At 40.8% G+C, this 17,822-nt stretch overlaps 1 protein-coding gene across 1 annotated transcript in view; it reads right to left on the bottom strand.

Moving 5' to 3' along the window:
- LOC124788685 (solute carrier family 22 member 7-like) overlaps positions 1-17,822 on the bottom strand; it is a 122,918-nt gene that overhangs the window by 76,516 nt on the left and 28,580 nt on the right. The window contains exons 2-3 of the mRNA XM_047255967.1: positions 8,040-8,314; positions 7,576-7,803 (exon numbers count right to left, since the gene is read on the bottom strand). Of these exons, the coding sequence (XP_047111923.1) occupies positions 7,576-7,803; positions 8,040-8,314 (503 nt within the window). The remainder of the gene's footprint in view (positions 1-7,575; positions 7,804-8,039; positions 8,315-17,822) is intronic.

Consider the following 17,822-nt stretch of genomic DNA (forward strand, 5'->3'; position numbering starts at 1 on the left):
AAACTTTATCAAGGTTTTGGCTATAATAATGTAGCCTTCTTCAGAAATGTCACAATATAAAATTAAAATTAAAACATGGCAGATATTGGCCTTGTCAGACTTAAAATGTTAGTACTACAGCATATAGTCATAAGACTCCGTCACTTCTACTAATGGTTTCAGGAATTACTGTAACCAATCGCCGTTTTTTCTTGGTTTTTTATTTATTCATGACCGGTTTCGAATCGCCTGGCGATTCATTATCAGATAATACAATTTAGTTTGGAGTATTGTGGGGGTCGTGCATCTGTGGCAAATATGGAAACGAAAAAGTGAGCACTGTATGTGGGATGAATATTAAGATTGTAAGATTAATTTGATGGTATTACTCATTCTTTTTGTTCTTGTTGCAAGCACTGCTCTGGAACATATAATGTATGCTTTCCACTATCGTTAAATATCAAGTGAAACAGGCACTCTTCCACCGATGGCGACTCCCACATATTTTACAAAGTATAAACAAACCAAAGAGTGTGACTGTTGTTGTCTACAAAGAGTTTTGTGGAGGCAGAGATTTTCTTTGCTCATTTTTCGTTTTATGTGGCATTCGCAGTAAAATATATATTTATAAAAATACTTTCTGTAAAAAATTAGTATTATGTTTTTTTCACTGCAATTTTTTTTCTCTTATGCTACTTACAAAATCTACAACAAAGTGTTTAGGACAATATTTCCGGTAGTGATGTTATGTTTGGTATGTTTCTCATTGCTCAATAAAGAGGATAGTATACATATGGGGTGGGGGGGGAAGGGGGGGAGTGGGAGGGAGGGAGGGGGGTAGAGAGAGAGAGAGAGAGAGAGAAAGAGAGAGAGAGAGAGAGAGAGAGAGAGAGAGAGTGAGAGAGGGAAATTGTGTGTGTGTGTGTGTGTGTGTGTGTGTGTGTGTGTGTGTGTGTGTGTGTGTGTGTGTGTGTAAAAAAGAGACATAGAGGATGGTGTTTAGGTGTGGTATGAGTGAGGTAGGAAATGGGTATGGGAGTGGATGAGTACATTATTTATTAGTTTTTCAAATTTAAGGATTCTGTAAAATTTTGGAAGAATGGGTTATTTGCTAAATCAATTTGTTCATTTAAGATGGTGTGGGGTGTTTTATTGTTATGCATGAAAATTTCTAGTCGTTCCAAGAGGTCCATTTTTATTCCTTTGTCTACACTGTGCAGAATGTGGAGGTTGGTTTTTATATCTGTGACTGAATGATTATTTTGGGGTAGATGGGCTGCAAAAGTGGATTTATTTAAATTATTTAAATGGAGTGTGTCAGTGTGCTCTTTGTATCGGATTTCAAAATTTCTTCCTGTCTGTCCTATGTAGCAGCAAGAACAACTGGCACAAGTTAATTTGTATATACCTGATTTGTGATATAGTGGGCTTGTTGTTTTAATGTTGCAAATTATTTTGTTTTGTATTTTGTTGTTTGTGTGGAAAATGATTTTGACTTTGTGTGGTTTGAATAGTTCTGCAAGTTGATATGATACATTACCAAGGAAATGCATACCGACATATTTAGTTTCTTCTGGTGCTGAGGACAGGTTTGTTGATGGTTTTTGCTTAGTTTTCATTTTTGCATTTAGTTTGTCAACTATGGTTGGGTCAGAAGCATTGTTGCAGTCTATTGTTTTTAAAATGTTTAGTTCCTTGCTTTTTACATCAGGTTCAGCATGAACTTTGTTTACATGATTGAGTGCTGATCTGAAAAATGCTGTTTTATGCTGTTTTGGGTGGCATGATGTGTTATTTATAACTACATTTGTTGTGGTGGGTTTCCTGTAAATTTAGAATCTTTGTTTGGTGTTGTGACATGTTATGTTTAAGTCAAGAAAATTAATTCCCTGTTGAGTTTGGTGGTCAACTGTAAAACGTATTTTGGGATGTATATTATTTAGTTTATTGGCTAAGTTTTCTATTTCAATTGTTGTTCCATTGTGTAGTATCAATGTGTCATCAACATAGCATTTATAATAAATGACTGTATTTTTCCATTGGATTATCCTTAAAGAATTTGTTTTCCAGATCATTAATATAGATGTCAGCTAGTATGCCAGCTAAACTACTGCCCATTACTAAACTGTCTTTCTGAATATAGAGTTTGTTATTAAGGTAAAAATAAGTGTGAGACAACATTAACTCGAGCAAATCCATCAGTTCATAGATTTCTATGTTACTTAGCTTTTTATGATGCAATAATTTGTTTTTGATTAAGTGGAGTGTATCTGTTATAGGTATGATGGTGTACAGGTTCACTATGTCGAGGGATGTAAATTGTACTGTTGTGGGAATAGTGTTGTCTTTTATGCTGAGGGTTATTTCATAGCTGTTTTTACAGGGTAATTGTTTGTAAATGCGTAGGATTTACTGCGAATTTCATGAAGTTTTTTGGTTATTTTGTATCTAGGACTGTTTACTGAGTTGACTATTGGGCATAGTGGGAGGCCTTGTTTATGATCTGAGCTTTGGGGCTGTTGGGCTCATTATTATGCAGTGCTTGGCTTCAGCAATTGTTAGGAGGAAGTTGCAGTTCTTTATTTTGTTTTGGTATTTTGAGGTAGGATCAGATTCTAGTTCAGTTATGTTGTTATTTTTTTAAAAATCTAATGTTTTGTTAATGTACTCTGATTCATACATAATTACAGCTGTATTGCTTTGTCAGCCTTAACCACAAGAGCATTATTGTCAACTAATTTTTTATTAATTTGTTTGAATGTTGTAACCTCATTATGAGTAAAATAGGGGAGTTTTTTTGTTTTAATGTTTTCTTTATTATTTTATTTGCTTCATGTGCAAGAGCATTTTGGTCATTTTGATTTAGTTTTGCTGATAGGCAGGCTACCTTAGTGTCAGTTATTAGGTCTTTGACAGTGTTTTCATCAAGTTTGGTGGAAATAATGTATTTTAGTCCTTTATTTAGCAAATTTAGATCTGTGCTGTTGAAATTATTGTTTGTTGTGTTTACTACACTCTCAGAAAAATTATGTTTTCCATCAGGTAGGTTGGAGTTGATGGATTTTTTGGCAATGAGGTTTGAGAGCTTTTTCCTTACTTTAGATGATATTTTCAACATTTCTTTATCCACAGATCAACACTCAACCGAGTAAACAAAATTCATTCTGAACCTGCTGTAAAAACCAAGGAACGAAACATTTTAAAAACAATAGCCCACAACAATGCTTATGACCCAACCATAGTTGACAAACTAGATGCAAAAATGAAAAGTAAGCAAAAACAACCAACAAACCTTTCTTCAGCACCAGTAGAAACTAAATATGTCTTTATACCTTGCCTTGGTAATGTATCATATCAACTTCCCAGAAGATGATGGTTACGAAACTTATTGGAAAGTTGCGGCAAGACGACGCCACCACTCGGCTGATAACCCGAGAAGAGTTCATCAACATGGGTACATGGCTTCGTGGGGACTGCGCTCCACTCGAACCCAACCATCAGCTCTTACCAACTGAAATCTGCACTCATCTGACCAGGCCACACTTTTCGGTCGCTGAAGTCCAACTGATATGGTCATGGGCCCAGGTGAGACGCTGTAGGCGAAGTCATACTGTTAACGAAGGTCATCACTGCCATAGCCCATTAATGCCCAATTTCCCCTCATTATCTTAACCGATACGTTCATCGTACGTCCCTCGTTCATTTATGCTGTTATTTCACGCAGTGCTGCTTGTCTGTCAGCACTGATACCTGTACGCAAGCGCAGCTGCTCTCGGTCATTGAGTGAAGGCCGTCGGCCATTGCGTTGTACGTGTTGAGATGAAATGCCTGAAATTTGGTATTCTCGGCACACTCTTGACATTGCGGATCACGGGGTACTGAATTCCATATTGATTTCAGAAGTGGAATGCCCCATCGATCTAGCTCCAGCTATCGTTCCACAATCAAAATCTGTTAATTCCATTCGTGCGGCTATAATCACGTTGGAAATCTTTTGACGTGAATCACCTGAGTACAGATAGCTCCACCAGTGCACCGCCCTTTTATGCGTTGTGTAAGCTGTACATGCGCGTATCACTGTCCCGTGACTTGTCACCTCAGTTTATAGGGTGATTATAGCTAAAGTTAAACTTCCAAATCGCTGTAGCAATAATACCGCTGGTCAGAATGACGTCAAGGGGGAAAACGTTTGGCAGAAGAAAGAAAATAGTGTGAAAATTGATGGCGCTGTATGTGTGAGAATACTTACGTGAAAACACCTGTCATGCGCACGACCCATTGAAGTTGGTATAAACACGCCGGGTACATGGTTTTTCCTCCTTTCGCGTCTGCGACGTTCGCCATGACTGTCTTAATGCAGGATCTCGCTCTGCGTGTAAAGTTGTATTACAAGAATGATGGCTGTGCACATGTCGCTCTGCAGAAGTTCCAGACGCTGAAAGGTTTGAGAAAAGGCGTTGGTCCGATGACTGCCTTGGGTCTGACGAAAATGATTCGCAAATTCGGAAAGACGGGTTCTTGTGCAACCTGGTAGAGGGAGGAAACGAATTGATTCGACGTCAGTGGGAACAGTAGCCACAGCAATGCAGGATGAGACGAGTGATGGTGTGCAAAAGTGTAGTGCACGGAAACTGCGTGAACATTGGACATGCCCGTGGCATGGTGCGTAAAATCCTACGAAACATCCATCTTTGCTATCCGTTCAAAATTATTCACGTGCACGAGTTGCTTCCTGTTACCGTGTCACCAAGAGAGACCTTTGCTTTAGAATTTCTTGCTTGTATGGAAGTGGACAATGATTGCCATAGGAAGACTTTGTGGACAGACGAAGCCCACTTCCATATGACAGTATGTTTCAATACACAGAATTGTCAAATATGAGCAACGGAAAAACCACGAGCAAATCAACCGGTACCACTTCATCCTAAAAAGGTCACTGTGTGGTGTGGGTTTACGGCATCCCTTATCATAGGAACATATTGTTTCTAAGAGACGGATGCTTCCGGTCCTGTTACTGTACCGTCGCTGGTAAGCGCTATGAGTGTCTTTTGCGCAACGACGTCATTCCAGCTCTCCAACAGCGTCGATGTGTGGCTGGGGTCATTTTTATGCAAGATGGCGCACTTCCGCACATTGCAAATCCAGTTAAGCAGCAACTGAAGTGCTATTTCGGAAATGCTAGAATTATCAGCCGTCATTTCCCTAAAGCCTCGCAGTCCTGATCACCGGATGTTAATCCGTGTGTCTTCTGGCTGTGGGGCTATCTGAAAGGTGTTGTGTTCAGTGTTCCGATTGCATTAAAGGCACGCATTGCACAACACATTCTGAATGTGACCCCGGAAACACTTCGATCAGTTGTGGAACATACTGTTTCTCGATTTCAACTTGTTGCAAAAAACGGTGGACAGTATAGTGAACAAGTTTTGCGCCAATCACACCGAAGTTTATAATCCGATTTGATTTTGATTGATGCTTTTTATGAGGTTTTTGGTCTCAGGACAATTAAAAACAGATTTTTCCCATCTGATGTGATATGACATTGCTATGGTGAATGGACGTACATAACTAACAGTATGGCACCAATACACCCATGCACTCTGAGTAGTACAGTTTGTTTAACGTCAAATGTACACCTTAGACATTGTTGTATAACTCATTTGTCATTTGTAGAAGACCACTATTAAATTACAGCACCATCTATTGCTACATTTTGTAATTATTTACTTTTCTTCTGCCGTACGTTTTCCCCCTTCTCCGATAATATTCCGTTGCAATTTGACATCATTCTGACAAATGGTGGTCTTTCTACAGCGTTTTGAAAGTTAAACTTTAATTATAATCACCTTGTGTATGTCATGTAAAATGAGAGTACACTTGGTACACTTTAAAGTTTATTTGGATGTTTACATCTATGATCATCTTTGCATGTCTGAACACATACGTATTCTTTGCCTAACAGAAGTTGTAGTTTTACTGAGTAGAGCTCGGGCGAGCGCGTAAGCAGTTGTCGGCCAGAGTGGTGTGTCATGGCGGAGTAAGGAGCTTGGATGGCGGATTTGCTGTTCAGGAAATGAATTTTTGTTAGTGATGCACCATTATGTGATTGAGGATAGAGAATGATTATGATACGATACTTTTGGAAGAAGGTAACAAATATGGTAGTGAAAAGATTTCATATTGTTTAGCGACGTCTATGTGTTGGTAACCGGAGTGAATTATCAAACATGTATTCAGTATTTTAACTGGTTTCCTTCCACCATTGTAGGTTAAAAGTATTTCATTTTAAAAAGTAAAGAGAAAATTTGACGTAATTTGAATATTCTGTGCCGGCTGAGGTGGCCGAGCGGTTCTAGGCGCTACAGTCTGGAACCGCGTGACCGCTACGGTCGCAGGTTCGAATCCTGCCTCGGGCATGGATGTGTGTGATGTCCTTAGGTTAGTTAGGTTTAAGTAGTTCTAAGTTCTAGGGCACTGATGACCTTAGAAGTTAAGTCCCATAGCGCCCAGAGCCATTTGAACCATTTTTGAATACTGTGTGTAAAAGTATTTTTTGTGGTATATGACATTGCTGAGAAAAAGTTCTTGTTCATCCTAGCTCGTGTTTTTTTCTGTCTCATTAAGAGGATTCAGTATAATTGCAGAAGACTTTCCTTTTTTAATTTACAAATATTGGACTGAAGCTCATCCTCACTGTTAGATGAAAACTGTATCTGGCAAAACCTGCGCTAACACACCTTGCGCTACTGCATGGAGAGTGAAGCGTGTTTCTGGAAAGATAACAAAGGTTTAACTTACGAGAACAGCCTAATAGAATCAGTAATGTAAGGCAGTTTGCCGCGCAATGATTTATTTCGCATATATCTCATTCAGTACTCAACACCGCTACAGCGTACAGGCAGAGCAGACTCTGGTTATCCATTGCAAAGGTACGAAAAGATTGTAGGGCCTAAACGAACTTACTGAGAAAATTAGGAACAGCATTAATTTGTAAAATTGTCATGTAATCAACGTTTTTCTTACAGAGAATAGTTCTCGTTACGCAACGGTTAGTCACTGCGTATGTTTGTTTCATGACAAAAGAGTTGTTAGTATTACAGAGAACCATTCCTTACACTCAGTCACATTTACAGACAGATGCAGTTTAGATTAATTAGTATTACACACCCCAAAAGGAATGCGAATAAATATGTTCGTGTTCAAATGTAGGGTAGCTCGGCTGGTCCCGGCGGAGGTTCAAGTCCTCCCTCTGGCATGGGTGTGTGTGTTTGTCCTTAGGATAATTTAGGTTAAGTAGTGTGTAAGCTTAGGGACTGATGACCTTAGCAGTTAAGTCCCATAAGATGTCACAGACATTTGAACATTTTTTTGTAGGGTAGCTAAGGCTATTGTAGATCAGAATCTGTAATAGTAATTTAAAAGTTACATAGTTTCCCAGTAAAACGCCACAGATGCATCACGTTCATTCAGTTGCAATAGTAGAATCGTATTTAGAAAGTTTCAGCTGGGCCGTATTTACAAAGTTTCAAAGGCAGCCGAAAGCGACCAACTTTATTTAGCTTGCTAAGTAAATGGGTAAAAGCTTAAAAAGTGAAATACCTGTCTCCAATGTAACATATTGCCAGACCAACGACGACGGAGAGGCCTTGGATCAATGCGAGAGTATTGCTGACCACAATTTCTCGGTCACAGACCCACTCCTCCTGGGCTGGTAGAGTGAGCGAATACCATGTTGTATCAAATTCCCATCCATACTGACATGATATCGTTTCGTTTTTTTGTTCCGTATTTTTGTACATGGAACACTTGCTGTACGATCCATTTTTCCTGACAAATTAAAACAGACTAGATAAAAAAATAAAATTTTCTGGCGAAAACAAAAAATTAGGAAGTTTGTAATAATATCAAGGCTGAAAGAAGAATTGTGTTACAGGCGCTTTACTTAAGAATCTAAGAAAGTAGAAATGGAAACATAATGAAATTGTCCCATTTGATTATCATGAATAAGTCACCTGAAAACATGAAATATTTTTCTCTCTTTCGGTCACACTCCTCCTAATTACCTTGGTATCGTCAGACTCTTCCATTCTTCGACGCTAACATTCGATAACTCTCTTCCAGGAACGTGACACCAATGGTCAGGAACCACCATAGACATTATAAACATATGACTGGGAGAGGTACACAAGAGTACAGAGAGACAAATGTAAATACAACTCAGTCGAATTTGAAATTTTCCTCTGCTGCCAATTGTGTCCAGTATGCATTCAAATGACGATTCCTTTTCTACTGTGAAGCTTAATTTTTCTGTCTCATCATCAGTGTGCTTTGTGGGATCCTGAAACATAAAGAGCTGTATGAAATAGCACTGTCTCAATCAGTGCATTTTAGAAGGGATAAATCTCTACATTGTTTTGCACATACTGATATCGCCCTCTTGTGATTGTGGCACCGCTGGAAAGCGCAGTCCACGTGTGGGGAACTACCACTGATAGTACTTAGCTGCTAATCCTTTGTGAGATTAGTACATATAAACTAAAGGGAAAAAATCACACCACCAGAACATAATTAATATAGAGTAATGGAATTTTGGGAGTACGTTTCTCTAAGTAACATATTTAAGTGATTAACGTTACAAGATCACAGGTTAATACATGCACGATAGAAGCCATTGCAAATATGAAATGCTGGCACATTAGTAATTGGTGTAACCGCCAGAATGTTGAATGCAAGCATTCAGACGTGCACACATCGTGGTCTACAAGCGCCAGATGTCTGTTTTTGGGATGGAGTTCTATGCCTGTTGCACTTGGTGTGGGTCAATAAAGGGACAAATGCTGGTTGTCGATGACGCAAGAATTTTCATCCGATGATGTCCCAAATGTACTCGACTGGAGACAGATCTGGTGATCAAGCAGGCCAAAACAACATGTCTACATTTTGTAGAGCAGGCTGCATTACAACAGTGGTACGTGGACGAGCGTTATCCTTTTGGAAAGGCACTCCCTGGAATGCTGTCTATGAATGGCTGCACAACAGGTCGAATAACCAGACTTACTTACAGATTTTTAGTCGGGATTGCAGTTTATCTGTTCTATACTGGCCCTTCTGACCACGGTACGGCCATTACTAGCATCAAGGCAGAACCAGATTTCATCGGAAAACACAACAGATATCCACCCTGTCTTCCAATGACCTCTTGTTTGACACACATGGTGGTGGTTTTGGATGAATGGAATGCAAGCTACGGGGCGCCTGGTTCGGAGGTGTCCTTGAAGTAACCCATTTGTAATAGTTCGTTGTTCCACTGCAGCTGCTGCTGATGCAGTACGATGCGCCAGTACCATACACTGAACACGGTATGGCCCGTGACCGTACAGAGCCCTGTCTTCTGGTGGCCGTACATTCCCATGATCACCGCTGCAAGCAGTCGTGTACAGTGGCTACATTCCTGCCAAGTCTTTCCGCAGTATTGCAGAAGGAACATCCAGCTTCTTGTAGCCCATTGCAAGACCTCTCAGTGAGGTGTTGATAATGGCGCCTTTGTAGCCTTAAAGACATTCTTGACTAACATCAAGTCGTGAAGTCCAATCTCAAAGGTAATTAACGCTCACGACCGATACAGTGTGTAATTAAAGCGAACTTGATTTGCATTCTCATAATGTCACTACTAGAGCCACACTTGTGGGACTGGCCCTAATTCTGATTAGACATCATCTTTCAGACTTCGAAACATGTGTACGAAATTTCATCTACGTCGCATAACTTCTTCTTGGTGTAGCGATTTTTTTCTGTCAGTGTATATATATTGGAACTGTTTATGGACATACCACAGCAACAATGCAAGATGCAGTGAAACGCGTTGCATCACTTAAACAATTTGATACCACGATCGTTACTGTACCAAGTCATTTACTTAGGTACGAAACAAGCTTCGTAAAATCAACCATCATGTTGTCAGTCGGGGAGACGTAACAGCTAATGTGCTAATTGTTGTGAGGAACATCACATTTCGCCAGTAAACTTGAATTATATGTACGTTTTATTCACATCCAGCTTAATTAATCAAACAACACATCTACACATAATAGATATGTGGAATGTGTTTGGATAGCGTCATACACACCACATACTGTTCTTATAATATTATATGTTTTGTATCTCCGACTTGGTTCTTTGAACCATCAGTATCATTGGTCGAGTCATGAATGAACATCTAGTCACTTAAGAAATACCTAAGATTCACTGATCTCACGAGGGTTGTTTTTTAAGTAAGGGCCGTTCGCGCGTATAGTCCCGTAGTTCGCGCGGACGCCGCAACAAGCCACCGCGCCACTTGCCGGCATCCTTCCTGTTCACACTGATGCAAATTGCAGCTCTGTAGCTGACGTGTACGCATCGTTGTGCTACTTTATAATGTTTACGATTATTGAATCGCCCGCCGCGTATGAGATACGGTCAGTGATACGTTTTTTGACCGCGAGAAGCCTATCAGCTGCAGAAATTCATCGTCAGTTAACAGAAGTTTATGGCTTGAATGCAATGAGTGAAGGTAAAGTGCGTCAATGGGTTAGAGAGTTTAAAAATGGCCGTCAAAACGTCCATGACGAAGAACGCTCAGGCCGGCCCTCTGTGATCACTGATGATTTGGTGGCTGCAGTCGAAACAAAGATTCGTGAGGACAGAAGATTCACAATTTCCACTCTTTCTTTGGAATTTCCACAAGTTTCAAGATCGGTTTTGTACAAAATTGTGTCTGAAAACCTAAACTTTAAGAAACTGTGTTCTCGGTGGGTTCCCAGACCCCTCACAGAGGACCACAAAGGGAAGAGATTTGCCACTTCATTGGACTTTTTGATTCGTTACGAGGAAGAAGGGGATGACATGTTGAGTCAAATTGTCACTGGAGATGAAACATGGGTATCCCATATCACTTCCGAAAGCAAGCGACAATCGATGGAATGGCGACACACAACCTCACCCGTCAAGGTCAAAGCCAAACAGACGCTGTCAAAGCGCAAGACTTTATGCCACGAGGAACGACAATCAACTCAGGTGCCTGCTGTGCAACTCTAAAGAAGCTCCGCAGAGCAATTCAAAACAAAAGGCGCGGCATGCTGACAAAAGGAGTTTTGCTCTTGCACGATAACGCTAGGCCTCACACCTCTCAAAAGACTCGGGATTTGATTGATTCTTTTGACTGGGAAGTTTTGGACCATGCGCCATACAGCCCCGACCTTGCTCCTAGCGATTTTCACCTTTTCCGGTACCTGAAACACCATCTTGGTGTGCAGCGCTTCAATGATGACGATGAAGTGAAAGCGGCCGTGAAGTCTTGGCTGTCGGAGCAGGCGGCCAAATTCTTTGAAGAGGGAATTAAAAACTTAGTTGTACGGTATGACAAGTGCTTAAATAAACAAGGCAACTATGTAGAAAAATAGGTAAAAGTGTGTAGAATCAGAAAATAAAAGTTCTTTTACAAAAGTATTTGTATCTTTTTTTAAAAATAAAAACAGCGCTTACTTAAAAAACAACCCTCGTACTTGAACATAACAACGTGCCTACAAACGCTCAGTACGTCTCATGCCCTGCTCCCCTAAACCGCAGTTTCACACCATATTCTGCATTCATGTATTGATAGCCTCAAGCATTATAAATTTTATAAGTTCTGAGAAAACTGATTCAACTCCCACAATAATTAATAAAACCGAGCAATCTTGTTAATTATGTGTTATTAAGTGCGGATGAACTATCAAACGTACAGATTACTCTAACTGTGAGGGGTCAAATGAACTTTTGACATATCCCTGTGGATGTCAGAATGATCCAAATCGGTTGGACTTGCCATAGTTATATCATTCCCTATCGGCTCGTATCCTTTAATAATACTGTAGCGCAACGGGTAACTAATAGGAGACGGGTGGCCCTAGCTAACGTGAAACATGAGTGTTGGACTTCATAAAAGATAATAAACAAGGCGATCATCAATTTGTGAAATAAAACACTGCTACAAATTAACAGCTATTTATTATAAAGCAGTCCGTCAATACATACACGACCAATCATAAGATCTATTAGATCTTGAAAAAGGCAGAGAACATGAAAACTGACAATTATTAATATGGAATAGTTCTAATCTAACACTTGAATGGCTTGGAAAAGACCAGGTAGTTTATCTGAATGGGACAAAACCGGGATCTTCCAAATGATATAATGAAAGACAAATCAACTGTGGTCACACAGGAATTACCTAATTGCACCATAAGAATGACAAACTACGGCATGGAAATAGAATCACTGAACAAGTTATGAATGAGCCTCTAGTCACTCGAGAAAAACATAAGATTCACGGATCTTACTTGACCTTACGACGTGTCTACAAACGCTCAGTAACTCTCACACTCTACTCCCCTAAACCGCAATTTCTCACTATATTCTGCATTCAGTGTGTGAAGTTGAGAGGACCGTGATCTGTTGCAGTCTGCAACATATCAGCTATTGAATGTGAGAACATCCCTTCTCCACAGCTTCAGGCGAAGTACGTCGCCAGTGATTCCTTCAGCATTTCCAGGCGATGTCTTCAAATGGTCCAAATGGCTCTGAGCACTATGCGACTTAACTTCTGAGGTCATCAGTCGCCTAGAACTTAGAACTAATTAAACCTAACTAACCTAAGGACATCAAACACATCCATGCCCGAGGCAGGATTCGGCCCTGCGACCGGAGCTGTCGCTCGGCTCCAGACTGTAGCGCCTAGAACTGCACGGCCACTCCGGCCGGCGCGATGTCTTCTGTTCACAATCCCTATTCGAAGTACTTTCTTCAGAATCACCAAACCAGGTCTTTTACCGAAACAGATTCTCTCTCCTCTCTAAAGTCTTCACAATTCTTTTGTGCCAACGAGATAGGCTCTGCAAAATGCTGGTCAATAATATTGTTTGTTAACGAAATAACAAACTCTCCACAGGGCCAAAGTTTTACAATGTTAACCAATCATCTTACTCCCATAGATGCAGTTCTTAAACAGTTCTGTAAATAGTTCTGTATTGCTGTCCCACTCGTCGGTTTTCCACATCTGAACTTTGTATGAACTGGTGTCCTGAATTCCCCTTCTCAATTATTATTATTACTTTTTTTTCAGATTAACCGATCAAGAATGCTCTCACAACGTTGCTGTTTGGTCCTGTCCCCCAAAGAAAATCTTTTCTGTCTTTGTGAGACAATGGGCGGATATTCTGGTAGCATTTGGTGCTGGGTGAACATTTAGATAAGAAAGTGTTCACCCCACACTGTCACCAGAAAGTCGGCCCATCATTTAACAAAGACAGAAAAGAATTCCTGAACACAACACAGCCATGTAAGTTCACACAGAATGTAGAGACGGTATCTGTCGTTGACTTCCTCCTTCACTTCAGCCAATATGATTTGATTGGATGGTGTGGCTTGTAAAAACCAAGATTCTGCAGTAATACAGTACAGGTGCTTGTCATGGTACGTTATATAACTTCTTTGAACGTAGGCAGAGCACATTATGGGAAAAATCGCTGGAATGCAACTCCCAAGGGGCTGTAGCTTCATTCATTTCACAAGCATACACTTAGCCTCAACATTTTTACTTTCGCCTCTGAAAAGCAAGCCAAAACTCCCAGTGAATAGGGGGGTGACTCGACAAGAGAATGAGTCTTACCCTGGGCCTCTTTGTCTATTCTGACTCATAATGGAGACATTACCGATCGAGATGGCGCAGTGTTTAGCACACTGGACTCACGTTCGGAAGGACGACGGTTCAAACCCATGTCTGGCGATCCTGATTTAGGTTTTCCGTGATATCCTAAATTGTTTCAGGCAAATGCTGGGATGGTTCCTTTGAAGGGGCATGGACGATTTCTTTCTCCATCCTTCTCTCATCCGATGGGACCGATTACCTCGCTGTTTGTTCCCCCACCCCTAGTCAAACAGGCTAAAATACAGCTAAAACACAGAAAAGAACACACCCTAAAGTGCCATTAGAAAATATAAGGAAACATTATGAAAGTAGACGACTTAATTCTGGCAATCGCTGAAGTTACTTGTTAGAAGTGGTTCAAAAAAATGGCTCTAAGCACTATGGGACTTAACTTCTGTGTTACAAGTGTTCAATATTTTTTAACTAATAGAACTCAGATGGTGATCAATTTAAATCAGTTATGAATGAAACATGAGATGTTGCGTTCCAGCAGTGGACTGATGCATATCAAAAAAATGGTTCAAATGGCTCTGAGCACTAAGGGACTTAACTTCTAAGGTTATCAGTGCCCTAGAACTTAGAACTACTTAAACCTAACCAACCTAAGGACATCACACACATCCATGCCCGAGGCAGGATTCGAACCTGCGACCGTAGCGGTCGCGCGGTTCCAGACTGTAGCGCCTAGAACCGCTCGGCCACCCCGGCCGGCGATGCATATCACAACATCTGAAATTAATTAGGACAACAGTAAGTATTTTCATGTAGTTGTAGAAATTGTAAATGTGTACTGGCAAATTTTGAACCTAACAACTGGTAATTATGGAAATATAGCCCAAGGGTATATAAGGAGCAACAAGAGCCTGGCGTGAAGGCTATTTTGGAGCACAGTGGACATTGGACGTGTGATTGTTTATGCAGCAGTTAATGGCTCAAATGGCTCTGAGCACTACGAGACTTAACATCTATGGTCATCAGTTCCCTAGAACTTAGAACTACTTAAACCTAACTAACCTAAGGACATCACACAACACCCAGCCATCACGAGGCAGAGAAAACCCCTGACCCCGCCGGGAATCGAACCCGGGAACCCGGGCGTGGGAAGCGAGAACGCTACCGCACGACCACGAGATGCGAGCTGCAGCAGTTAAGCCAAACGTTTCTGTTTAAACTTGAGAGTTTTTCATGTGTCTGCCCTCAGCGCTAGTAGCAGTTTCAGAGTTGAATCACAGTTAGGATATTGATTTTATTTTGTGATTTCTCTCTCTTTTCTGATTTTCCGAGTCTTTCCACAGAGAACTAACATTTTCAGTAGGAAGTCCCTTTAGAATGGTCGAAAATTTCGTGTTATTTGCGTCTTGACCAACAGTAAGAACCTGTACCTTTATTTTGCGTTGGTCGCAGTCGTGTTGTGTTGACTTGTGATAGTCCCAAAGTTCATAAATATCAGCTGTCCCCTCTGCTTTCGTTAGTATCTAAAAAAAATTCTGCTGAAAATGCAAAGATTTGTTTTCGCCTGGCTTGTTAACCATTTGTAACTTTCAGAGAAGCGTCATGAGTGGCGAATTTTGAGTAAAACATATAGATTTCTCTGGCTGCCATGTCAAAATTTGCTTCTTTTGCCAAAACGCAGTGGAGCAGCGGAGTTCACACTGTCTCACGTCACTAACATGTTGTGCAGACACAGCTGCGAGAGAATTCTGGAACAGTGTTTTATTGTTTATTAAATGAGGGACAGAAGAAAAATAAAGTCAGTAGCATATGAGAAAGAACGTCCTGTGCACAAAAAATATGTAATGTCTTCACATATGTTGTTCCAAAACCCATAGCATTTCTTGCTTCACCAGCTATCGACGGCCCAAAAATTACTTTCTTTCACGAAAAAAGTCTGTAGTTACTGGAGTGACACGGTAGATAATGAAGTTTTATATAGTAATAATATGGTAAAATACTCTCCTCTTTGCGTGCTATCATTTACCAAAATCTCATTTTGATATCTGAAACTGTTTATGAAATATAAAGAATGGTGTGGATATTTCACTCTGGCTTTATCACTGGTGCAGTGCGATCGGAAATGAGTGTGCTACATAAGATCAATTTTCTCGAGATTGATGACAGATAGTCTAAAGATAAATTCAATAGGTTAGTTAAATTTCACATGCAAGAACATATTTTGTAATATACATCAAACGCAAAATCATGGGGATCCCTAGTTCTCGTTGCACACACTTCCGAATTTCATGCAGTGTCTTACTTTCTCGTAAACTTCACAATAACTGTGACTGTTAATGAGACGATGGGCACATCGTCATGAAACTGACGTGTAAAGCTATAAGCAAAGCAAAAATGATTTTTTTTTACCGAATAGTTTCTGTAAAATCGTTTTAGAAAGATTGCAGTGTGCGCGCCTCGATTCTGTCTTCGCTGACCGGTCGAAAGGTCGAAACCACTTACTGACGTCCCATTCCGAACAAGCGAATGAACTCGACCAGCACTTTGGACAAAAACTGGTCATTGTGCGTCGCCCACCGCATCCTGCGCGAGCTGTAGTCGCAAGAACTGCAGTGTAAAGTGCTGCGACGTACGCGCCATGGCCTGTCTTTCTCGTGGGCCTCGCTGGTAGGTCACCGGACAGTTCAGAGTACAGATGTCCCTGCACAGTAGACCATTGTCTGGTAAGCCGATTGTTGGCTGTCTACGCGGTCCCGAGTGGCGGCCAGACCCTTGGCACCTTGCATCCACACCCCCTGTTCGTACTGCTTGTGCGTTGAGTTGTCTCAACAGCCTTCCTTGACTTTCATTGTTGCTCCCATGGCTGCTGAGCAAGAAGTTTTTTGAAAATTAGTTACGGTCGACTACTGGTGTTCTGAAAACTCGGACGCGTTTATTCGCGCACTGTCGGACAGTTATTTATTTTGAACATCAGAACTCACAACTTAGAAACCTCACAGTGTCGACAACACTATAAGCGAGTTCAGGGGTCAGCCTATGACTTTGTTATCTTTTTCAGCGCACTTTTCGCTGGACTTAGCTAATGGTGCCATGGTGGCACGCAGTTCAGGCTCACACCAAGTACCGGTAAGTTAATACTTACGATATTTGTTTAAACAAGTTCTGTTACTTTACCATAAACAGCTTGTGGCACCTAGAGATATTTGAAGAGCCTTGCCCCGGCGTCATCATAGCCTTCATTTATTGTACACTAACTGGAAACTAATTTGTTTATTCAACAGACAGTGATGGCTGCATTTTATTTCAAACTCCATATCAGAGTCGTTCGTTGGGTGAAGTTTTTACTGTCTCCACCGCAGTCTTCAGAAACTGTCCTTCCTTCTAATCGAGGGCGTGCTGAAAAGTAATGCTTCCGAATTATTTATGTGAAACCTCATAAAGTCTTTTTAATAAAACGAACTTTATTAACGATGTACATCTTTGTTCTTGAAGTCATTATATTTGTTTCCCAACTTAGTAACCCTGGCAACGAACACGAATGACAGCTCAGCTTGTTGATACCGTCAGTTTAGAATGGTTGAGTTTGTTTTCGCGCCGCAATCTCAGTTCTGCTTGCACAGCTTCAATCATTATGAAAGTGAAGTCCTCGAAGGTGTTCATTAAGTTCTGGAAACAGATGAAAATCGGATGGGGCCAAGTCGGGAGCGTATGGAGGATGATTGATGGCAGTGAACCCAAGGCGCCAGATTGTTGCAGATGTCGCAGCGCTCGTGTGTGGTCTGGCATTGTAATGCTGAAGGAGACGGTGCTCCATGTGTGAACGAACCCTTCGAATTCGAATCTTGATTACAGCACGCTGTTCCTCACGTACCGACACAGTTACATTACACATCGCTATGTTACGTGCTACAATTCTGAACCCTCTAGTGGCTGAGCGCTGCAAATACGAAGAAATTAAGAATAAACATCTAGAAAGAAAATAAGGTTTCCTTTAAAAAGCTTTAACAGGTGTCAAAAATTTCTGAGGCATTACTTTCAGCACGCCCTCGTATCTTTTGCCGTACAACTTTTTGACCCGGTTTTGCTGTCATTCTCAGACAATAAGTTGCTTATCTGATGAAGAGAATAATGCCGACAGGTTTCACCATCGACTAATCCGGTGTATAAC

Source organism: Schistocerca piceifrons, chromosome 3 (assembly GCF_021461385.2).
Source record: "Schistocerca piceifrons isolate TAMUIC-IGC-003096 chromosome 3, iqSchPice1.1, whole genome shotgun sequence".
Classification (NCBI taxonomy): domain Eukaryota; kingdom Metazoa; phylum Arthropoda; class Insecta; order Orthoptera; family Acrididae; genus Schistocerca; species Schistocerca piceifrons.